Source organism: Vidua macroura, chromosome 11, assembly GCF_024509145.1.
Source record: "Vidua macroura isolate BioBank_ID:100142 chromosome 11, ASM2450914v1, whole genome shotgun sequence".
Taxonomy (NCBI): Eukaryota; Metazoa; Chordata; class Aves; order Passeriformes; family Viduidae; genus Vidua; species Vidua macroura.
The window spans coordinates 22726908-22751721 of record NC_071581.1 but is presented as its reverse complement, the minus strand read 5'-3'; the positions used below and the strand labels follow the sequence as shown (position 1 = coordinate 22751721).

The following is a 24814-nucleotide window of genomic DNA, read 5'->3' as shown; positions in this document are numbered from 1 at the left end:
GTGGAACAACCAACCCCGAACAAATACACCTGCCTTTGGGAGTGCCAGCAGGTGACTGCTCCTTCCCTCAAAGCTATCCACCAAACTACTCCCACTCCTCACCAAACCCAGGAGAAGTTCTCCCGAAACACTGTAGTTAGGATGCTTTCCACAACAAGGAAGAATATTCAGCACCACGGCATCCGTAACCAGTGTCTGCTGTTCCATTAACTCGCTATGAAAACTCTTGGAAAATGTACTAGAAAAGCCATGAGATGAGGAAAAACTGCTCTGGGTGAGCACAGATGAGAAATCTGCACTGTGCAGCCTCCGTGCTCGACCACCACACAAAGGTAGCTCATGGGCTGCCTTTGCTGGGGGTCTCACATGAACATGGTGGAAACCCCTTCAGCCTCACCTAGAGATGGAGCCATCGTTGCCATGGGGTTGGTGGGATCAAGCTGGAACCCCCCCATCATGAACTGTGCATCTGAGGAAGTGCTGTCCATCTTCAAGTTGGGAAGGTTCATGTTCTGCGCCAGGTAGTACTGGTAGAGCTCGGCCTCGGCGGGGGACGGCAGGCTGCCGAGGCCTAGGTGCCGGTTATGCTGGATTTGGGACATGTTTTGCTGAAGCAACATCATGTTGTGCATGTGCTTCTCACTGGTCATGTGAATCCGAAGGTTTCTAGCTACGTTGGTCTCGTAGTCGCACACCTCGCACCGCCACGTGGGTTTGGTTTTTGGTTTGGTGGGGGAGGGAGCCCCACAGGTGCTACCGATGTTGGCGGCGGCGGCTGCCGCGGCAGCAGCAGCCGCCGCCGCTGCCCCCGCGGTGTGGCTGAAGACTTGCTCTCCCCCTCCGTTCTGCAGGTTCTGCATGTTGTTGAGATGCTTGTCGGACTGCATATGAATACTGAGGTTGCCTTTGGTAGTTGTGGAGTAGTTACAGACCTCGCAGCGGAAGGGCTTGTAACCACAGGTGTAGCTCTCGCCCCGCGCCAGCCGCGGGTGCGGCTGCCCACTCTTGCAGTAGACGCAGGAGCCACCCGGCTCAGGATGTTTCTCCTTCATGTGCGCCTCAAGCGTCTGCTGGTACTTGTAGTGCCAATTGCACTTGGGACACTTGAGTGTCTTACATGAGTTGCGAGAATGCATCATAGTCATGTGGCCACCCAGCGACCGCGAGGAGCCCAGGACCGTGTCGCACTTTGGGCACTCCACGCCGCTCCCCGAGGGGCACTCCCCACCCCCAAGTTCACAGAGGGGGCCAGCATGCTGGTGATGGGAGATGTAGCTCCCGTCCTCGCCCTCTGCACTCTCATTTGGTTCTGGTGCTGTGGCATTGTCTTTATTGGCACTTTCATCGATGAAGTCCAGCCTCCTGCTGCCCTCGGCCACACTGGCTCCGCCGCCCTCATTGTTAAAGCTTAAGTGATTCCTCCTGTTTGCACCATCAAAGACAAAGGAAGAAGCAGAATTAGAACTAGTAGAAGCCGTGCCCCGTGACAGGGTCTGGAGCACGTTAGGCATTAAGGGAGAGTTAGAAATGCTTTGGTTTGAGAGAGCAAGGTCCTTTTTGCTGCTGCCACTGCCTGCCACAGCCCCAACATCCTCCTGGGGCCGGTCCTCCAGTTCATCCTCCAACTCGTTTGGAAATAGTCCTTTGCAACCCTCATCATCCTCATCTTCTTCCTCTTCCTCCTCTTCCTCTTCCTCCTCCTCCTCTTCCACATCCTCCTCCTCCTCCTCTTCCACCTCCTCGGCTGGCTCCACCTTTTCCGAGAGGCTGTCCTGGTCGTCCCCCTCTTGTTTCTCCCCCCCTGCCACCCCAGGGTCCTTCCCCTCTGAGGATTTGGTGGGACTGGAAGCCAGCGGGCCCAGGGGGACTGAGGTAATGGGAGTCTTCAGAGCTGAGCTGGTCAGCCCACCCAGGTTGAGGAGTGCACTGGGGGCCAGGACACCCGCTGCCGGCGGCGGCTCAGCTCCACTGGCCGCCCCGGCCTGGAGGGCCTGCTCACCTTCCATGCAAATGCCACTGAATTTACCATAAAAACTGTGTCCAGGGCCTATGAGGTTAGCTGCGGAAACGAGAGGGTGCTGAAAGGTTTTGTTTTTTGGTTCCAGAAAGCTGACAAGGGGTTCCTTGTCTTTGCCTATCCCTTGGATGATAGCGGAGATGTTCTTATTGCTAAGAATTTTCCGCTCCTCCTCACTCAGAGTCATTCGGTGGTCGTGCACGGCATGGGTCACGAACGAGCGGACATACCCAAAGGAGAGCTTGCACAAGAAACACATCAGGATGGGCTTCCTCTTCCCATAGAGCACAAAGCCATCGAATTTGGACAGGTCCACATTGTTGGGAACATCTTTGGATACGCAGGAGCTTTTGGCAGAACCGTCGCTGTTCAGGTAATCCTTGTTGCTTTTATGTCGCACATCGAAGACGCGGAAGCTGTGCAGGACGGGGCTGATGCCCGCCAGGGCTGAGGTATTCGGGAAGGCCTGGTCTGAGCCCTCAAACCACTTCCCGAAGGATGAGGCTATGTGGAAAGTGTTGATGATCTGTGGGTAGACGGGAGCGGCAGCAGAGGGCTCTCCCTGCTTGGGCAGAGAGTTCGGGAGCAGCGAGGGGAGAGTCCCGCTGCCGCCGGCACCCCCGCTTTGCACCAGCTGGCTGAAGCTCTCCACGATGTAGGCTGAGCCGTCGGGCTGGTAGACGATCTCGCCGGCCAGGTTCTCCACGTCGCTCTCCTCCTCGCCGTCCTCGCTGCTGTCGCTCCCGCTCTCCCCCCGCAGCGGCGGGGGCGGGCGGGCGCCGGCACAGCGGTGCTCCATGTAGCTCTGCAGGCCGGCGAAGGAGGCCGCGCACTGCCCGCAGCTCACCTGGCCCGCGGGCTCGGAGCCGGGGCCCGCCGCGCTGCTCTCGGGGCCGCGCTCGGGGAACGGGACCCTCAGGCTGTCCAGGGGGCTGCAGCTCTCCGCCGCGGGCTGCTCCATGCTGCCGGCCGGGTCAGGGAGGTGCGCGCTGTTGAGATCAGTCCATTGCTGGTGCTGAGGAATGCCGCACCCATTGTCCTTCCCGGGGATGACGGGCGAGTCACAGCCTTCCATGGCAGGGCCGGCACGGAGCGCTCATTGCACCCGGTACGGCTCCGACCTGCGGGTGGGGACAGAAGGAGAGAGGCAGGTGAGTCAGGGTGCTCCCGTAAAGACCCCACCACCACAAGGGCTGCTGACCCCGCTTCTCAGGACCAAAGCGGGGGCTGGTGTGCCAAGACGGGCTCCAGGGACAGGCAGCCCAGCCTTGGGCAAGGTACTGCTGGGAATGAGCGATGGAAACGTGTTGGCAGCAGCAACGCAAGAGGAAAACTTGGCAAGGGAATGGGCCTGGAAAGTGGCAAGAAACCTCCTTAATGTGTCTCCTAAAGGGAGCCAGCAGGAAGATTGTGGGACCTGCACTGTCACCCCCAAGGCCTTGGGTCTTCAGAAAACAAAACATCATGGGAAAGCTTGTGACAGAAACAAGATACGACAACAAAACAGTTCTGTGGCTTTACAACTCTGGTATTCTCTGGCTCCCCCCCTAAGGCAGATGCTGTTTTTCTGGGTGTCACCCTTCTGCTAATGGCTAGGGAAACACAGACCCATGGCTACCACACGTGCACCTCAACGGGAGCCCACACGACCCAGAGCAGCTCACAGCGACTTTGGAGTAACAGTGCTCAGTGTGCACAGGAGACGTAACTGCTCCGGCCTGGACAGTTTAAACAGAGACATGTCAGGAGAGAAACCAAACAGGAAATTCCAGATCTGACAAGGGTGCATCCTGGGGATTGGAAAGTGGCCGGCCCACCATGCTCCAGGAACCTCCCAGAGATCCTGCAGGGCACAGCCTTGTGCATGGATTGCTTCCTCTCACCCCTGGAGACAAACAGTGGGTGCAGGTCCTGGGAGAGGAGGACACCCTTCCACTGCCTCCATTCCACCAAAACCAGTGTGACTGGAGGATTCCCACCCACTGCCCGGCAGTCAGCGGGCCTGGGCTGCTGACCACGGCTGACGTCCAGGGACCCCTGTCATCGTGACCCTTTCCGCAGCACCTGGCCAACGACTCCAACACGGCAATGGAGCCCTGCAATCCTAATGGAGCCCTCTTCAACTCATACAGAAAATGTGAAGAGAACTGGAAACCTGCCAGAGGTTCAGCCACCTGCAAAGCCAGTGATGTGCCACAGCAGCCCTGTGTGAACTACCTGAATTAGCTCAAACAAAAGAAAACAGAGTGACAATCAGCATATTTTTTCAGGTTTCACTATCTCCCAGTTTATTTTCCTTTACTACACAAAGCCATCCACGCTTCTGCTGATTTCTCTAACGTGTTAGTACTTTCTCTTTAAATTTGACTTCCAATGTACCTCGAAGAAAAAGCATTTACAAGTACCCCAGAAGGCAAAGTCATACTCTCAAAGCCCATGTGCAAGGATGCCTGCAGAAGGACACACAGGTGCAAGAGACAGCACCCAATGGGATCACACACAACATTACTCCACAGCACCTCCAGTCTCACCTTCCCTGGATTCTATGCCATACACAGCTGCCCCTACAGTTGCACTGGGAATAAACAGGGATTTGCTCTGCAGCAACAGTAATCTGGTGCACTGAGCAGAACAAGAAGGAAAAGCAGTATCCTGCTGCCAAAAAGCTCTGGGTTTAGTCAACCAGTTTTATTCCCCTAGCCTAAAATATGCTCCAGCCATGTAACAGCTCCTGCTGCACCAGCTCTCTCCCTGGATCACTGATCCCAGATCCTTCTGTGTTGAGGCTGCACATTCACCTTCCCACAACACGCCTACTCTCTCCCTTGTCACTGCTACTTCTGCACTGGCAACTGCAAACCAAATTAAACCAAAACAGATTTATTCAGGGGAAGTGAGGAAAAAGAAACTCCGTAAGCCTTGTACTTTTGCCAAGTGAAGTTTTAGGAATATCTATGCGGACTTCAAGGCACAATATGGGATGACCACACCCTACCCATTCTTTTAGACCTGGATCATTGTGCAGGCCAGCAGAGCCAGCCCCTGGGACACACAGCCAGGTGAGACACAGCCAGGGTCACAGCAGTTCTGCCATCAAGAGCTCCTGACTGGCAGGAGATGCCTGACTGACAGCCAGGCCAGAAGGGTTAGCAGGGCTGGAGGGGCGGGAGGGTTAACAGCCTGATTGGAAAATCAATGTAATAAATGCTTGGTAAGTTACAGGAACATGCGGGAAGAGGAGGCTGCGATTGATAAAGGACTGCAGCTTTGATGCTGCACTGGGGACTTGTTTATTGACAGGAAAGCCAATCTCTCTCCCGGCCCGGCCCGGCCAGGCAGACCCGCACGCTCCAATTAATTGGTGGGCTTTTCTGCCTTGGCTTGCTTTAACAGCTCTCCCCCACTCACTCCAAGTTAACCAGCTCAAGATGTGCTATGCCAAAGGAATCTCCTCTCCTCAACAGAGAGGAGCCCTTACAGGGCACGTGGAAAAACCCAGAGCCAAAATGGCCAGCCCAAGCCTTGGACACAGGCTGAGCCCCTGCACAAGCCCAAGCTCTTCTGATGGTTCAGTCACTATCAGAGCTGTTCCTAAAGGAAGCACAAGGCATGAAAATATTTGTTTCTATTCACACAGAAGCTGCAGGAATCATCTATTCAAACTGAAAACAGCAATTTCCTTGCTATAGCAAACCAGGTTCTAAGCAGGAGCACAATGCAGTTATTAGTCCACTACTGGGCCCCCTGTCTTCCACCACCCTGGACCACCCCTAGGCCACCTGTGTGGGGACAGACACAGCGTGTCAGAGCTCAGATGGACAGACAGTGGTGTGCTCCACACCTCCCATTCACTCCCCCTGTCGCCCTCTCTGCTCTGTTTATCAGCCAGTCAATAAGAAAAGGTAGTTCTTACTTAAGGAGGCAGAAGTCAACTCGTCAGGTCGATCAGCACTCTGTCTGTAAACATGGTTTCCCGTAAAATCAATGAACTCCAGTTACAGAGAGAACAGCCTGAGTGCCAGAGACTCTGTGCTCTCACACTGCCCCAGTGGCAAGGAAGGGCTCTCGGGCTCCCTTCTGCAGCCTCACATCCCACCACTGCCATGCCCACAGCCTGTCCCACAGCACCACAGAGCCCCTTGGAGCCGACTGGCACCACGGCGGCCCAGAGCGCAGCTACGCCTGCGTGGCAGATGCAGGTGACAGCACAACACCGTGTGCCCCCACTTCTGCCACGTTCCTACCAGCCGGGCCTGGCAGCTGGCAGCCACGCCGTGCAGAACACGCGTGGAGTCGGTCCCTGCATCGCCCTGCCACCTCCTTCCAGCCCCGTCCCCAAAGGGACAGACATTCCGTTTCCAGTAACGCTTCCACCAAGGAGTGGCTGGTCCTAAAGCGACACCCTGCAACTCCTGGCAGGCTGGGGCTCCTGGGCACCCCCAGCCTGCGGCACCGGGCTGCTTCCTCCCCTGGGGACGCTGGCAAGCAGTGCGGGCAGCAGGGATGGAGCGGGAGGGAGGAGGGGGCTCCTGCTGTTGCCCAGGCTTCCCGAGAATTAAATATGAACAGCCGTGCTGTGTAATTTTAAATTGTTAATTAGCACAGGGTTAATTAGGCGGCCCTTTCACAAGAGGCTGTTTGGCAGTAAACCAAGACTAGAAGCAATGAGGAAGGAGGAAAACAAAAGGAGAAAGCGACAGTGAGAAACTGTTCCCTCAGCTAATGACCCACACGGCACCATGGAAAAGAGGGCGCTGAGGACAGGGAGAAGATACAGGCAGATGCATTTCACCCACGGCTGTTACCTGGCCGACAGTCCCTGCAGGCTGCCCTCCCCCTGCCCAGCTGCGTGGCACAGGGAAGCGCTCAGGCCCTCAGTCAGCTCCAGGGTGCCAGGGGCTCAGGAAGGCCAAAAAGGACAGAGGTGGGGGACGACAAGGACAGCACAGGACTAACAGTGTGCTCAGACACTCTGTCCAGAGCCCTCCTGGCACGCTCAGCCTGGCCTTCTGCAGCGTCCTCAGAAGGACAACGCCTGGCCAGTGCGGTGTGCAGGCCGGCCGAGAGGCTCCTGTCTCAGCGATGGCTCTTGATGCCACTTGTTCCAGCCTGAAAACCAGAGGTGAGTGAGCAGCCAACTCAACTTCACGGTCAGAGAGACACAGAATAGCTTGGGCAGGGACCTTGGAGGTCCCTGGGAACAGGTATGCTCAAAGCTCCCAGGAGCAGGAGCCCGGGCAGGGGGTGCGAGGCAGCCACCGTGACCCTCTCAAGCGCTGACACGACGAATCTGGGGCAGCAAAGCTTTCTGAGCTGCCTCCTCACACCTGGTGTGCTGCACAGCACTTGGGTAACACTTAGGAAATTGCAAATGGAGAGACATGATAAAAATAATTGCCTAGGATCAAGAATTCAAAAATTAAGGAAGAGCAGAATGTATGTTGCCAAAGCAACTTTAATTTTGTGCCTTTATGCATATGAATTATGATACTGCCTGCAATTAGGTGAGCACACACTGCCTCGCTTGGCAAGCAGGACAGGCACAGAAGAGGGTAAAACAAGGTGGCAGGAGCATGTTGTCACTTCATGTGATGTCTACAACACCTGCTATCACACAAATATGTGAAGAGTTACTTTCTAGAATAGAAAGATCTTTTCAAATATCTTCAGCAACACTGGCTGGAGATTCGAGTGCCAATACCAAGAGTTTCAATTCCCAGTTCTGTAAAATGCTTCTACCTTTTAAGTTAAACAGAAGACAGGGATCCCAGCTCTCTCACATTCATTAAGGTGCCAGAAAGCAGCAAGATACCTGCCAGCCTAAGGGAAGTGCTGAAAACTCTGCAACAAGGCTTGAGATATTAGGATAAAACGGTACTTATGTGCCAAAACCTGAGCATAACAAGGAACATGGATGCACAGTGTGAAGAATGACTTCTAGTTGGGGTTTTCCTGCCAGCATTTTACAGCCTTGGGATTTCTCTTATGCAATTCCTAACCAAAAAAAAAAAAAAAAAAAAAAACAACCTGAAAATACTGATATTTATTTGCCAAGTTCAACATTTTAATAAAGCAATTACAAACTAATTTTTCTTTTTCGCATAGCATGTCATATTTTGCACCTCCCCAGGTGAGACCAAGCTGTGTTTTAGCACACACCCTGCTCATAGTGGAGTTGTTTCACTGGCAAAAACGGTCTGATGAGCAAGATACCAGTCTTGCCAAATCCTGAACACCTTACATCTCTCTTCCTCTTTTGCCATGAGGCTTTACCAAACAAAAGCCCAAGCTCAGTTCTGACTTCTTCCAGCGTTCTGCTCTGTGCCAGACTGTTTCCATCTGGACACACAGCCACATCCAACGCCTCTGCAGTGGGAGCAGAATTAACAAGCCAGCCCTGCCTGCTGGTGAAAGAAACATCCAAAAAACATCGACCCACAGCTTTCAAAGAGTTGGGGCTGCAAGTCCTCACAACCTGGTTGGTTATCCCGACAAAGCCAATAATTCATAGAACTGAAGAATCACTTGGGTTGGAAAAGAGCCTTTAGATCATCAAGTCCAACCATTAACCCAGAACCGCCAAGGCCACCACTAACCCACGTCCCCAAGTACCACAGCTACACACCTTTTAAATCCCTCCCTGGGATGGTGACTACACCACTGCCCTAGGCAGGCTTGTGCTAGTGCCTGACCACCTTCTCAGCGAACACGTTTTGCCTCCGTGGAAGTCCCTGTGAACACTACAAACCTTCCCCTTGGAAGGATTCTAGCTCGTGGATCCTGGGCTAGAATCAAGGTCCCAGAAGGGGGTATGTGGCACACAGCGGTCTAGTGAAAGAGAAGCTCCACGGGGCACCCAAAAGGGCAGGACGATCCCCCCAGCAGGAAGCCAGCCGTGTGGAGGGGCCGCTTCGGGCAGCGCTCCAGCCGCGAGCGCGCGGCCACGGTGCGGGGTGACACGGGCTCCATCCGCGGCACAGCCGGCCCCTCAGATCCTCCGCCATCATTAGCATAAACAGCTTTTCAACCAGCAGGAAGCAAAGGAAACGCTGAACAAAACAGGGCTGAAAGCTGCAGGGCTCAAGCACTTGGCATGAAACTGAGAGAAAGGGGCTCCTTGAAAAGGTGAACCTTCCACATTATCCACATTTTCCCTCTGCCCTTCACACCAGCTAAAGCGGAGCCAATGGGAGTAACACGAGTCAGGCAGCTTTTCAGAAGGCATTTTGTTATGAACTATTATTCCAAGTTTGCTGATCCCTTTGAGCCAGCTACTGCACTACACACAAAAATACTTATCTAATCTTCAGCCCGCTGCCATTGAGAGTGGAGTGATCCCAAGGAGGGCCAGAAGGCTTTCTGAGAGCAGCTGGGGACAAGAGCGCTTATTCCTTCAGGAGATTCTTAGCACTAAGAATATTTTGCAGCAGAGGTAAACTGGCTTCAGTCACGTTTCTCTCTACACAGCAAACTGAAGCACTTGCTTGGCTCATACATGACAAGGCATTCACACGCTCCCAGGGCACAGAACTTGTTCTCAGGTTCTGCAGGATCCTCTCTTCTTCAGTAGGACACCACAGAAGTTCCAGGTTTTGTTTCAAAACGTCACACATCTCACAACTGTGCCATTGTGCAACTCACCCCTTTGCTCCAAACCCCCAATCTTTCTGGTTAAATGGTGTTCTCAGCCTATGCTGCTGCATAAATAACTACATTTGCATCTGGTTTGCATTTTCAGTGCACTGTTGTTGATCCAACTCCAAAACTAATCAAAGAGCTGCTGAGGACAAATTGCTTTGCTCTGTCACACAGACCCCACAGTCCCCCAGGTTCCCCCAGGCCCCAGTGCCTCAGGAAGTGAGCCATGCCATCCCCCCATTTTGCCATGCTGCAGCCTGTCCTGTCTCCCCAGTGCCTGTCCAGTGGCTTGCACCAGTTCCAGCTAGCACAGCTCTGCCTGGGAACACCCTCACGACCTTGCACTGGGCAACCCCTACCCCCACCGAACCCCCGGTGGTGCTTGTGAACAGAGGAGCCCTGAAATGCTCCGCGCTGGCAGCCCTGCCACGTGGCTTTGGGATCAGCCAGAGCCAAGCCCCACGGGCCAGCCGAAGAGCTGCTGCTCCGCTGCCGGGCTGCGCTCCACAGCCACGCTCCACACACGCAGGGACTCACCCACAAGCCCTGCCAAGGCTCCTTCCTCCTACGGCTTTACCCAAACAACATGTGCGCTCCAGACTAGTGTCAAGGGCCAAGCCAAGGGTAAGAGTCAGACTCATAAGTCATGCAGATCTCCTCTGCCAGGGCTCGGATCCAGTCCTTGTTAGGAAGCAGACTCACTGCGACGTTCTGGGCTCAGTCGCTCTTTCCCACCCTTTGGGAAAGCCGATGCTTTGGATCGGGAGAGCAGGCTTAGAGGTATTAGGTCATTCTGTAACCATTCCACTGGCTGCTCAGACAAACACCATGGCTGATACGTCAGCTCTGAACTACACACTGGGTTGCACAGTCCCATCACAAAGGTCACCGGGATGTCTGCTCACACCAGCCATTCATGTTTCAGTATAAACACCAGTTGCAGCCGTATCACTGGAAGATAATCTAAAACACCCCTAAAACAGGTAAAGAAACTTGCTGGTATAGCTGGGAAACCACCACATTTAGAGCAACCTTTAGGCCAATTTTTAGCACATCCAAGTGGTCCCATACTCCTGTTAACAGCATCCACATTTGTTGCTTCCAAAACTACACCCTGCTCCAGACTTCATATACAGCCTAAGCATGTTCCTTATCTGGCCAAAATAAATCCTCCTGATTGCAGCAACCATCAGGAGTCAACACCTGTGGACCACTTGACAGCTCAAAGTCTCAAGTTCACGCTCTCCATGTGGACAGCATGCAGTCCCTCCATCAGCTGCTGCATCCCTGGTGCACCTCAGAACCACCACCTGTGAAACATTTAACCACCTCAGCTAGGGAGAGCTGACACAGATCCAGGTAAATGGGGATCCCAAAGGATGTGCCTGATGCATCTGCAGGCACTCCCAAGCCCAGCGAGCACCATGTGGCAGCACACTGCGAGGGACGCAGGAGATGAGGGAGGAAGTTGCTAAGCACACATCTCCAGACCTCCAGGACTGAAAGTGTTACTCGGCTGCCTGGCCTCTTGCTAATTGTGGGTTTTATTTTTATTTCCTATTACCCTCTTGCACGCCTGATGAGATTATCTTACCGGAACTGACACAGCTGGAGGCTGCAGCCATACATGGAGCCTCTCAGGAGGCAATGCAATTTTATTTTCATTGATCAGGAATCAGTAGGGCAGTAAATGATGGGAAATTCCATTAGGAGAAATACTGGGCCTCAAGACCCAACTACCTAGGTGCAACCAAATCCCAGAAAGTCCCATACTTCCTCAAAGCCCCATTGGGATGCGGACAGCAAATCATCTTTCTTCCTCCCAAAATGGAGTCAGCTACTAACCTGATATTCCTAATTGCTGCCTGCGCTGTCAGAAGCGGAGGCAATGCTGTCAGAGCACCCCCAAGGGCTCACTTAGCCCAGACAGTGCCTTTGGTAGAGCCAGCAGCACCCAGCTGCCCCAGCTCAGCCCAGCAGCTGCTGCAGGGCCAAGGCTGTTTCCCAGCATGTGCCCATCCCACAGGCTTTGTTGTCGCAGGCCAGGCAGGCGTGAGTGGTGCTGGCATGGCAGTGCCTCAGCCAGTCCCAGCAGAGCCAGGCGAAGCCCAGGGGCTGCCCAGGGCATGGTCCCCCCTGGAGCCCGAGGCCCCAGGAAAGCATTACAGTGTCACTGCAGAGAACAGCCCTCCTTCTCCAAGGGCCACTGTCCGGGGGCACACAGCAGGCTGGGATCTCGGGGAACCCCCCATCTGACAGAGCACCACACACCACACAACTCTCTTACAAGCCCAAACTCCTCTGAGCCCAAACTGGGAACCACGTCAAGCCTTTTATATTAACCCCCGGCCCCATACACAGGATATGCACTCAATTCCTTGCTCCTGGATCAAAATCCCACCGTCAGGCCCCTGATTCAAAGCCTGCCCCATCCTGCTGTCCCTTGCTGCACACACCTGGGTGACAGGTGAGCCTGAGGCCCTGGCAGGATGGCTGGAGCCGCCGACAGTGCACGGGTTAACGGGAGCCGACCGTGGCACAGTTGTTAAGGTGATCAATACCAGTGAGATACTAAAGCAGCATAAGCCACATTATTGACTGCCAAGCAGATGATAAAACTGTTTATTATGATAATTGTGGGGTGCCTGCAAGGTGTTCCTAGGGCTGTCTTCAGCTTTTTACCAAAATAAGAATTGCCAGAGCATCACCTGTCTGTAGCCCCCCTCGCCCCAGTGAGACCCTTCACACGCTGCTGTACCCACACACTGACCCAAAGCCACCTCCACAGCCCAGCTACCGCTGGGATGGAGAGGGTCACATTACCAGACACAGTCCCTGAACTGTTTATCTTACACACACACCCGTATCAGGGCTTACTCCTACAGCCGCTGTACACCTTCTGCTGGAGCATCCATTCCAGGGAAAAGAGAGCTCAAACACCAAAACCTGTAACTTCAGTTCTGGATCCTCCTCCTGATCAGCTGAAAATTGAACTCCATTTCCCACTCTAAAACATTTCCTTCAGTATTTCAATTACTTTTACCTCTGCTCCAGACTTTGTACAGTTTCCTACACCCTTTTAACAAAATTTAACAGAATTTATCCCTTCAAGACCCAAATTCTTGTGCAATGCATTAGGAATCCCTTTTGAGAAGACTGAACTGTGGATACACTCAGTGTGGAAGATCCTGCAGGTGCATGCAGGCATTACCTCAGAACAGGTGACACGCTGCAGCCTGTCACCTGCCACCGCGTGTCTGCAGGGCCAGCAGCCGATCTGCCAGCACACAGCAAGGCAACGTTTTGATTCTGAAGTCGTTTCAAATATCAAAATAGTTTCTCTTGGATTAAACTCAGTAACACGTATGCCCCAGCCTCCAGAAGTGATGCCAAACTGCCTGATGGGATATGCTCTGGCAAAAGCATCTATTGCTCCTCCATCCACAGAACAGCGGCTGTAACACACTTGGGGCTCCAATGCCACCACAGCCAAGTGACAGCTGAAAATGAGTTTAACAAGGGCTGAAGCTCCAGGGTTCTGTCAGCAGCTCCATGGGCAGTAATTAAGGACTGTGGGTCCCATTACCTCCCAGTACAGACAAGGCTCTGACAGCTCCATCTCAGTGTTAACCCCAAGGACCATTTTGCTGCAGGCAGCACTCGGTGCCACCTCCACTGCCTTGGCTGGCTGCTCCTGGGCAACTGAATCGCCTTCTCTAACTAGCCACTGATGACATCTGCAAAATAAACTTTACACCAGCAGCCTTACTGTGGACTGGCCTCAACCTGGACAAAAGCACAGGAAGTGCTTCTGGCTAATGCTCTGGCCCTTCCTCATTCCCCTAATGCCTTCCCTTGTCAGGAATGCAATAACCCACCCTGCTGACTCCCCCTCATCCCCCTATTCCTTGGTGCCTCCCACCCCTCTAAAAGATGCCACTTCTCCCACAAGCACAGTCAGCCAAAGGCTCAAACCAAATTTTTCACAGTGAAAGACAGAACCTTACACCTCCTACAACTGTTTCACCCTTCCATGCTGAACCAACCCCTTCTTTCTCAGCTGCTCTTTCCCATGCACACCTGTACTGCAGGACATGGTGAGGATGGTGCCACACCTTTCCAGATCACTTGCAGAGCAATGAGAAGGGAATTGACAGCACAACTGAACCCAGCACTCCTAGGAGCAAGCACACCATGCCACACAGCTGCTGCCTTACAGGCTGGAGATTTGGACGTGAGCTTCTAAAATTTGTCCACTCTCAGCCCAAACATGGGTGATGGGCTGCAGAGCCCTATGAAATTTGTCCCAGAGGTCTTGGAGAGCTAGGGCTGCTCTTCCAAACGTCCATCAGTATATCAGTTATAAACAAGACTAAAACAATCCCTTCTTACTAAAATCTAGACAAGGGAGAAGATCTCCCTCCCTGTTGCCCTTCTAATAAGCCATCTTCCATCAAGGTTTTCCCCCTCCTGTTCTAGAACAACACTCTAGAAAACAATTCAGTGTCTTAAACAATTCTGTTCTCCTCCATGCAAGTCCTGCCCCCACTCCTGCACCTCTGCAGTGGGAGGCAGCAGGTGCTCTGAGCTGGGGCTGGGTGCATCTCCCTGCTTTATCCAGAGGCATCCCTGGGTTGTTGCTGCAGCAGGAGCCACCTGGGATCTGGTCCCCTTCCACAGCCCCCCTGGACCTGCAGCTCTGAAGACACAACTCACTCTCCTCCTGCGGAGAAGGCAGGGACAGCAGACTGGGGGCCCAGTAGCACTTACTTTTCTTGAAAACATCTGTTTTCATTATCACTATTACTTTTAATTAGCACTTTACAGCAGCTCTGAGCCCTCCCAGCTGGAGGAGAGCTCTGCTCCTAAATGAACAATTAGAAGGTGCACTAAGGGAATTTTTTTCTCATCTTCAGAATCCAGTTTTTCAGCAGAGCTCAAAGACAAACCATCTGGTTAAAGGAGCTCCCTTGAAGAGGTCTCTTCAGGCACGGCTCAAAGCCTGCAGGTCATCTGGGGATCCCTACGGCGTGAACGGCCACTGAACTCAGGAATCTGAAACACTGAACTGATTACTAATGTCAGGGTCTTAACACCTCTACCCTCAGTGCTCACTGAACGGCCTCCTCTTCCTCACCCGGCCACAATAATTGCCCTGCAGAAAATTAAAGACTTTAATGCCCATCTCACTCATGCAAGGCCCCTGCTCAAGAGTTCAGGCCAAGCACAAGCTGAAAGACAGAGCCCTATTAAATGCATAAGGAAATAGGTCCCTATGAAGCATAATTACTAGAAACATGGACTCCTGATCAAGTGCTTCTCTGAAACCCAACAATGAAAAACATCCGCATAAAAGCCCCCAGAGACAGCCTCAGCCATTCCAAAGAAAGCAGAAGGACAGAGAGGTGAAGTGTCAGGATGAAAGGGCTGTCCCAGGGCCACCACTGCCACCTCGGCAGCCCTGCGGGTACAGCGCCCACAGACTCCAGCCTTTAATTAGGAATGAGCCATGAAGCTCCAAAACTCTTCAGTCAACACTGATGAAAACCTCACCTCTTGTACGCCTCGCTGTTCCCTCAGCGCTGCCACTGCACTGCTCCCACACCGCGAGACTCTGCCGGCCTCGGGGAGCCCCCAGCCCCAGCAGCCACTCTGCCCCAGCAGGGCACAACACGGAAAGCTGACCGAGAAGCTTCCCCCTCAGCATCCCCAAATCCTTGCGTCCCACAGAGTCCCACTGCAGCCATGCAGCATCGCTGCATTTTCCACCTCCCAAGTCTGGACTTGGAATATGAGCCTTGTGTTCAAGAGAGCATTCCAGAACAATTCTAGAAATCCTAAAGCTGGATGAATGACATGGCTTACACTAACACCAATATTATAAATTCCACTTCAATTTGGAATCCTTTAAGTCACCAGGTTCCCTTACACCCCATCACATTTTCCTTCCTCCTCACCCTTTACTGCCAGCACTGAGTTAAATTCCATGGCAGTGAATTTCATATAAATGTCAAATAAATGTTACTTAATTATTTACCCTCTGATTACACCTCCTGCCATGGGAAGTTTACTTAAGCTACTCAGGTGGGACGTGGCTTGCAGTGTGCAGCCTGTGGTAATGGGCAGGAACACCAGCACCAGAGGATCCCGTGGCTTGCCCTGGAGCCCAGAGAGGGCAGCCGTGGCCAGGCTGAACAGCCGAACCCAGGTCCACCAGCACTGTGGTCAGGATGGATGGATTTATCAGACATGTCCTGGGGGGATGGATTTATCAGACATGTCCTGGGGGGATGGATTTATCAGACATGTCCTGGGGGGATGGATTTATCAGACGCGTGTCCCCGGCACGCCCGGAGCGCTCCCAGGGCCAGCCTGCAGCCTTGCCCTCCCACCCTGGGCACCCATGCTTGCAGCAGCATTTCTTCTGCTCAGCACCTGCACTCCAGTAAGGACTGTGAGCCTCTGCTCAGCTCCCCAACAGCTGTCTCCGTAGGAGGGGAAGCAAATGCCTCCAGTGCCCAATGGGCCCAGATACTGATCAGACCACAACACAACACAGGGGAAAACGACACACACCAATTAATTCTTGGCTCCTTGTTTTAGCTCTGGGCGAGGGAAGGTGCACAACAGAGCGAGAGGAGACTGGAACAGACAGAGGCTGGGATGTGCTCCAAGAGCCCCAGGGGCAACAGTGCTGGCTCCCAACCCCACAAACACAGGGCTGCTCTCCAACAGGTGAGGGCTCCGCAGGCTCCTGGGCAGAGGGAATGGGGAAAGCCTCTACAGCAAGATTTAGTCAGACTTTTCCATGCCAAACCCCTTAGAGAGAGAACAAGGCTGAGCCATATCTGATAAATCCATCTTCTGTGACCAGGTCTGTATGGAGGTAGGAAAGGATTCAACAACTGATTCAACAACTCAACTGATGTGCACATGGGAGTCGGCAATGGAAGGTGCAAGAAGAGAACGACATGAGAAACTGTCCACTTCTACAGCACAGTCCCTCTGAAAAGGAGGCTTGAAATGCAGCCTTCATTCCCAAGGGCAGCTTCTTTCTTCCTCCTCATCCAAGTTCCAAATAGCAAAGATGAGCAATGCTCTTGCCTAAATCACACTCAGCTGCTGGCCATGCCTGTGTGCTCCAGGGACAGCACAATGTGACTATGTCCGTACAGTGACCACGGCCAACACTCCTGACAGTGGCAGAAGTCAGACAGGTCACCTTTACCAAATGGGAAAAAATAAAAATCTCTCAGTCATAAAATAGTCTGGAACAACATAAAGGTTTTCCAAGACTTGAAACTTCAATTACTGCAGGCCAATGAAGATGCATTTACTCTCTAACAGTTTCCTCAGGAAAACCGAGGACTCGCTGGTCCAATTTGACCAAATCCTGCCCACGCTGAGAGCAGAATTAGTACGGTACCAGAATGTGCATGCTTGGCTTTATTTTAAAACATTTTAAAAGGGGCAATATACAGGGCAACAGGAACAGAGGTTTAAGAGAAAATTCAATATGGTAAATACCAAGTGACTTAAAAAGAAATTGAACAGAAATTAAATGGGAAAATTGTTCCTTATTTTTCTTTCAAATTCAAACCCCCAAATGCAAAGTGATTTTTCTTTCAAAAGCAAAACCCCAGTTGGGAAAAACTTAATTATGAAGGCCTTCTTCAAAGGTTTGTGGCAGAGGACACATGAAAAGACGGGGGAAAAGAGAGTTTGAGCTGCAGAAAGATACTGCTCTACATGGAGACAACCCATTTGCAGCCTGTGCCCACACAGGGCTGTGGGGCTGAGCTTCACCCCACCACCCAGACTGCCACCTCACAACAATGTCTGTCTGAGGCTCCTTCCTGTCCCCTGCTCCCCGCTGCCTCTCATTTACACAACAAGTGTCTAATAGACAAACTCCTTCCCCCCACATCCCTCCCCCAGGGCCAGGAGCGGCAGGCACCCCGCCACAGCGAGCTGACAAGGTTTTAATTACCTGGGTGAAGGAGGATAAGGAGATATCTCCAGGCCTAAAGGAATCATTACTCATCGAGCCCAGCCTCTGGAGCATCAAAAGCTGAGTGACTGACTCTCCATCAGCTGATCCAAGAGGATCTGTCTGGAAGGGAGGCTGAGAAGGAGCCCTGTATGCTCTGTTTATCAATAAAAGTAGTAAATACATGATTTTCAAGACATAGGTTTCTACAGGCATGTCCCTGAGCTTTCTGAGCTTTGGGGTCCTCCTCGATGTCCTTCCCCTCATCCTCAGCTGAATTCAGGTCCTTCCTTCTCAGTGACACAGTGAGCCAAACTGGAGCAGGAGGAGTTGGAGCCCAGCCAGCTGTCATGTGAGCTCCAGGCTCCATGGGGACATAAAATCAGCCATCAGACCTCTAAAACCTGCCCAGCCCATGGCAGCAGTGTTTGGTGGACCACACAGCCACAAAGGATGCCAGACCCCTTTTCTGGGTTCCCTAAAATCTGCTCCTCTGAATGCATCCACACACCATCTCCTCAGAGCTCAGCCTGATCTGCTCCTTGCCCCCAGCTCTTCAAGGATTGTGATAAGCTGAAGACGTTTTATAAAATAACATTTCCTTAACTCTGTTGCCTAATCCATTTCCTGATGTGAACCACCCATTGACACAGATGATCCTAAGAATGACTTTCCATCATACTTAAAACATCTCTTGGAGCCACAGTAAATGCCAGCATTAAAGATACAGCTGTGAACAAGCTATTCAATTAAAATAATGAAATAAAATAAAATAATAATAAAAAAAATTTTAACACATCACTAGTGGGAACAGGATGGAGGAGGTAAAGTAACCCTACGTGACTACTTTTTTTCCAGGGGACACAGGTCTGGAAAACACATCAGCTTGTGTTTTGCACAGAGATGGACACTCTCTGTAAGATACACGGATACCTGATGGGGTGGAGCATCAGCCCCTCTGCCCCCACTTGCCCCACACAGGGGCTCCTGCCCGCAGAGACACCAGAGCTGCAGGAAGGTCCATGGGTTTGCAGAGTGTGGAGCAAGGAGCACCACTGGCAGAGCTCTGGCACCCTGGCAGTGGTCTCGTGAGACAGAGGTTCCCAAAGCAGAGCTGCAAGCCAGTTCCCTCTTCTGAAGGAGGGAAGATGATCTCCACAGCGGCCACCGTCTGGCACAAGACAAGAACTGTGAGGCCGAAGGCCATGGCAGGCAGTCCTACCCTGCCTGAAAGGCAATGTGAACACTCCAGCTTTCCCGAGGACATAAGGGAATCTCCAGGGTGTGACCACACAGCAGCAGAGTCCAACCCCCTGCTCCACTGAAGCCGCGCATGGAGGAGGCCCTGAAGATCCAACAAAACTCTGGATTGAGAAGATCCCCTGGGTCTCCCAGCTGCATCTTCAGGCAGTGAAATGTTGCAGCTGGCTGTGCTACTCATGAAATGAGATGAGCTTTCTGGTATCAGCCTGAGTCAGAGGACAACCCTTGGGGCAGTCCTGAGTCTAAGATCCTCTGATGAGGAAGAAGCTGATGCATCGTGGACTGTCAGATCACCGGTGCTGGGGTCCAAGATGACAGTGACTGATTTTCTTTTTAATCATAAGCTGCAGTTGCCAGAATGACCCGTCAGAGCCACGGCTCAGCCTGCAGATGAAGCAGCTGGGAGCTCCTGCAGCAATGAGAGCCGGCGCGCAGGGACAGAGCCAGCTTCCACAGGCCAGGCACAGACGCTGCTCAAGAACCAGCTCACAAGGCACGGGGCAGTGTGGAGCCTTCGTGGCAGAAGGCACCAGAACACACAGTGGGCAAACATCCCTGACCCTGGCACCAGAAATCACAGACGGCAAATTCAACCAAGTTCTAGTCAAGCAGTAGCAAAATGAAACAAAGGTTAAAGGAAGAGCAGGACACACTGACAGGGCAGAGCCAGCACTGCTGGCTGTGCCAAGGAGCTCACCACCCACCCCTAGTGCTCGTGCTCTGCCCTGCACAACAGAGCTGGTACTGAACATGCCAAAACAAACCTGTGGTGTAACATGGGGTCTCTTTGGTCCCGACCTGCTGCTGCCTCCCAGCCACCTCCAGCACAGGACTGGGACAGCCCTGCAGAGGAATCCCTGCTTTGGTATCATCTGCGCTCTTTCAAAGGTTTCAGTAATAATCACCTATTTCACTTCAGTTTCCATTATTCTTTATATGAATTTATTTCTTGTCTAAAGACTCAAATTCAAGTATAGAGAAAAGGCAAATCATTACTCTCCCTTTGAACCCCTGGGCACAGCAGCACGGCACTGTCCTCTTCCCACTTTTCACCTGGCTGTCATTCCAGTGGCACCTGTGAGCACTGTGAAGCAGCCACAGACGACTTCGGGTTCAACTGCTTTCTCAGATCTATCAGCCAAGAATGAGCCTTTCCAAACTTGAACCACCCAGGTCCAGAATGCCCCCACCTCTCTTGAGGGAGACTGAATGGAAACTGGGAGCACAGCAGCACAAGGACAGACCTGCTGTCATACCAGAGATGCATGAAGGAGCCACCCCAAAAGCAGCAGCACCCAGAGCCAGGGAGATCAGCTCAGGCATCAGAAACCCACCAGCACACACAGAACTGCTCCACCCTCAGGGGACCATTCACCTCAACCTTCAAGACACCTTCCCCGCCTCTGCATTTTCTCTTAGTGTTTCATGATTTGAGCTAAAAATAGCAGCTGTCATGGAATCACAGACTGGGTTGGAAGGGTCCTTAAAGCTTAGCTCATTCCACCCTCTGCCATGGGCAGGGACACCTTCCACCAGATCCGTTTGCTCCCAGCCCTGTCCAGCCCAGCCTTGGACACTTCCAGGGATGGGGCAGCCACGGCTTCTCTGGGCAGCCTGTGCCAGGGCCTTATACCTAATCTAAATCCAGACAATCTAAAACAATTAAGAATACCCAAGGACATATTCAACAGCAGATATTCATAACCATCCATCAGCTCAGGAACTATGCTGGGTACAGACAGCAAGTACCCGTGCTCAAACAGGGCTAGGGAGACACTGCTGTGGGGTTTATTTCTGTCCTAACAGAGAGAGCTGAAGTGCTCTGAAGGCAAGAATAATAAAAGAGAGAGCAATAAATGAAGACCAGGATCAAACATAAAGTGCATTTATCAAACACACACTGTGAAAACTAACCCTGTGTGTCCCTTTACTGAAAGAACTGCCCCTTCTTCCACACTGCACCGGGGAGTTGTGCTGGAGAGGATGGGCAATAGCTATGATCTAAAAAAGGCAGAAAACTAGGCCAAGAGCAGCTGACACCAAAATGATGGAAAGAAAATACTGCCCTGGATAAAGGTTTCCCCTCTTGAAAGGCCTTGGGAGCCTTTGCACTAACATGTCTGCTGGCCTTGCTGCCAATCAGCAGAGACCACCCATCCTTGATGAAATTAAATTGAGAAGCACATCCAACACACTGGAAGACCAGATTGTTACACAGAAAAAAGCTAGGATTTGAATACTAGAATAACAAGAAAGCAACTAAATCCAAGATTATGACAGGAAAACTGAGTTTCTGCAGTAAATTCGGGGTTTACCAACTGGGAATTACACAGGAGGAGACAGGCTAATACACTGGTCAGGATGAACCAAAGGATGCAGCTGGACAAGTGGCAAACACAATCTGCAGGATGTTGCTCAGATTGTTTGTGGAGACAAGGAAGTAATAAAGGGCACATTAACAGCACTGCAGGGTCTCAGCTGGAATGACATGTATGGCTGTGACCACGTTAGAGAGAACACCTGAGCTGGGAGCACAGGGGGAGCCGCAGGTGGAGCACACGCTGGGGCAGAGGTTCTCCAGCACAAACCCGAGATTTCATGCCCCCAGCCCTGCTGTGTCAGGCAGCTGGCACAGGCACTGGCCCGTGCCAGCCCACAGTGCCCACACGCTCATCCGTCCTGCGTGGGGAGCACGGCAGCACTTCTCCATTTCCTCCCAGCAGAGCTTCTGGGACACAAACTCTGCAGCCCTCACACAAGCCTCAGGCCTCACTAATGCCAGTGCAGGAGAGGCTTATTGGTTTGTAAGTTAACTTTCCTACTTTTCCCTATTTATTTCATACGGAGGAAAATAAGAGCAGGCCACAGTGACTGTGCCATGTATTATGCGGGTGTTTGTTAGTTAATATTTGTGTTCCAGCAAGGCAAGGACCCGATAAGTGATGCCTTGGAGCTGCCCTCCCTTACTGGAAACACACCGAAGAGCTGCTGGGGTTCTTGGAGCAGGTCATGACCCAGCTGTGACACCTGCAAAACTCTGCTAGCTGCCCCAGCCTCACCTACCCACATACCTGCTCACTGTTCACACTGGTACCTGCCACCACATGCTCCTCTACAGCTACAGAGCAGCATGTGCGAGCACAAGCTTTCTAAATTTAGCCTTGCTTCCTCCTGCTCCAACCTCTCCTTCCACAGCGCAGGAATAATGGTGGCAATCTCTTCTGGCAGCAAGCAGAACTAAAAGGATTAATCTGCTACATCTCCGTAAAAGTACTCCAATAATTAAGAGGAGCAACTGCTGAACAAGATTAGCAATAGACTAGAACAAAACAGAATAAGCAACAGGGACCTCTAGAGAAGCACGTGCCGAGGTGTCACACCTGCCATCCCAGCCCTCCAGCACCCCAACAGAAATGCCTGCTGCTTCACCCTCCACTGAGGTTCAACAGGCACTGGATGCAGACATGTCCTACTCCCTCTGCTCCCCTCCATCATGAGCCACTGCCGCCCTGCTTACACTCTCACCAAATCTATTTTCTACTGGTTTTTGCCAGCTTTTGAAGTGTCTGAAAAAAGCCAGCATTGCCCAAACATGGAGTGATTGGGTCCCCAGAGACCCCCAGGAGGGCTCCCGGCCGCACCATGTCCCAGCCCTGGCTACAGCCACCACACACAGCAGTGAGTCCTGGGACAGGCTCCGGCTGCTTGCTCTGGCTCTGGAGGCAAAGGGGAGCGCCTGCGCTGGGACGAGAGCCTGGCAAGGCAGGGGGACAGGCACACGGTGCCCAGAGCAGCCTGGCCTGCCCCAGAAGGGCCATTCCCAGCCTCGGCAGGCTGGCACCTGAGCGGCTGCCAGCAGGGCCACTGCCCTGCCAAGGGCCACGAGCCACCTGCGCAGCAGAGCCTGCTCCAGCAGGAGTCTGGAGACACTGTGACACGGCCCCGCTGTCCTCAGAGAGCTGCAGGACAGCCCAGCGCCGACTGCTTCAGGCTTGCTCCCTCCTCTCCCCACGCTCTGCAGAGCCCTGACTACACACTGGCTACAACAACCTGCCAGCATGAAGCAACAAGGTATTTGAAACACGACCTGCAACATGACCTAAATTCTACTTCTGCAAAACCAAGAGGCGCTCCAAGCACCTCCCTCATGCAGCACACTTGCTTTGTTTCCTTTCAGATTTAGGATGCAGGTTTTCTAACCCTCCCAGGAGGTTCAGGCACACAAGGGAACTGTGAAGGGAATGGTGACCAAAAAGCAACACCACAGAATGTGTAAAATTGTTTGCCAGGCAATGCAGCGAAACAGGAAGAGCTGTACTTAAAAACCAGTCGGAGTTTTACTGCCCCAGCACACTGGGGCTGACAAGAGCATCATCCACTTGAGTCTGCAACTCCTCAGGCCTCCTGCAGTCCGCCAGCACCGGCACCTGATGCTCCTTGCTGAGCACATCACTGGGACTCAGGTTCCCCATGCTCTGCTTCCCACCTCCAGCCATCTCATTCCAGTATTCCAGCTATATTCTCATCCCATCCTCATGCCTTCATGACTTAGTTCCCGTTTTAGGGAGTTCAGCCTCAAAGAAATATCCTGGATGTTATTCCTCTTGAAAGTATTTGGCAGCAGATGATCATAAGTTTTTCTTAAAAGGTGTGTGTGTATGCCAGAAAGGCCATCAGGCTCAGCTGTGCTTGTCCCAGGAAAACAGACAAACAGGACAGAAGGAATCCAGCTGCTCCAGTCCACAGGTCCCAGGCACTTTGGGCACCCACACTTCTGCTTCTTCACCAAATACATGAATAAAGCTAATCCCACGTGAGACCAGCTCTCTGGAGTGCAGGTTTCCCACCTCTCTGCGGAGCTGGTCCCCACCTGCCTGTCCCCTCAGAGCTCCAGGGGCAGCCCCTGGCCCCTCCAGGGCTGGGTGCGTTTGGAGCAGCCTCGGCACTGCCACACCTGCAGCTCCAGGGCCGAGGGAAGGCGCAGGTGTGAGGGCGAGCCCAGCAGTGGCTTAGCAGGAGCTGTACCTCTGGGACTGGATTCGGTGTCAAGTGTCAGCACGTAAATTGCTATTGGCTTCTCAATAAGCAGCAGCAGTGAGCTAAGTGTTTCCCTGTGTAGTGCAGGCTCTCTCTGACTCAATACAGCAGTATTGACAGCACAATCACAGGGTAATCCAGGCCCCACTAATATCTCAGCACCTCCTCATTGAAAATACACTTTCTACTTGGACAACAGCCCATTAGCACAGGCTCCATCACCAGTGTCCCCCCAGCCCACCAGGACGTGCAGCAGCACAGCCTCCTGACACTTCCTGGGGCACAGCCTAGGGCACCACAGAAAAGGGCTCTTTGCCATGAGAAATCACCAATGGAAAAAGGATGAAAGCTAATCAGAAAGTCTTTATGGATCAAGTCTCTGTAGATTCTAGAAAAAATTGGTATTTCCTTGCAAGACAAGAGAAGTTCATTCAGGGAATTAACTCTGTTCTTGCCCCTGACCCTCTGCCTGTCATCCGTCCTCACTATCGCCCACACCTTCCTCCAGGCAGCAGTTTATCCTTTCATTCATGGAAAACAAGAGACCTGCACCTGCACAGCCTGAAAACCTACGCTGCACTCCCTGCTTTAGTAGGGACCTAAATTCCACTTCTTCTTCTACTGCAGGGCATGGATGCTCTGGAGGATCCTTAATACTCCTCCGGCATTTGGAGAAGAGGGAGGCTTGCTCATTTGCAGGTACCTCGTGTTACCAACCACCTGAAGACAAGATCAGAAAGCAAAGAATGTTGAAAAAGCTGGAGGGGACTGGTGGGTCCCTCGGGCTGGATCAAGCACCTGGAGTGCTCCCCAGGCTGTCCCTGCGGAGCTGCCGGACGGCTCGGCCGGGTCAGCCCCGGCTCCCAGCC

The 24814-nt window shown here is 52.6% G+C and overlaps 1 protein-coding gene across 1 annotated transcript in view; it reads right to left on the bottom strand.

Moving 5' to 3' along the window:
* The window catches only part of ZFHX3 (zinc finger homeobox 3), a 447971-nt gene that overhangs the window by 82643 nt on the left and 340514 nt on the right, over positions 1–24814 (bottom strand). The window contains 1 exon segment of the mRNA XM_053987325.1: positions 398–3138. Within this exon segment, the coding sequence (XP_053843300.1) occupies positions 398–3092 (2695 nt within the window). The 5' untranslated portion in view covers positions 3093–3138.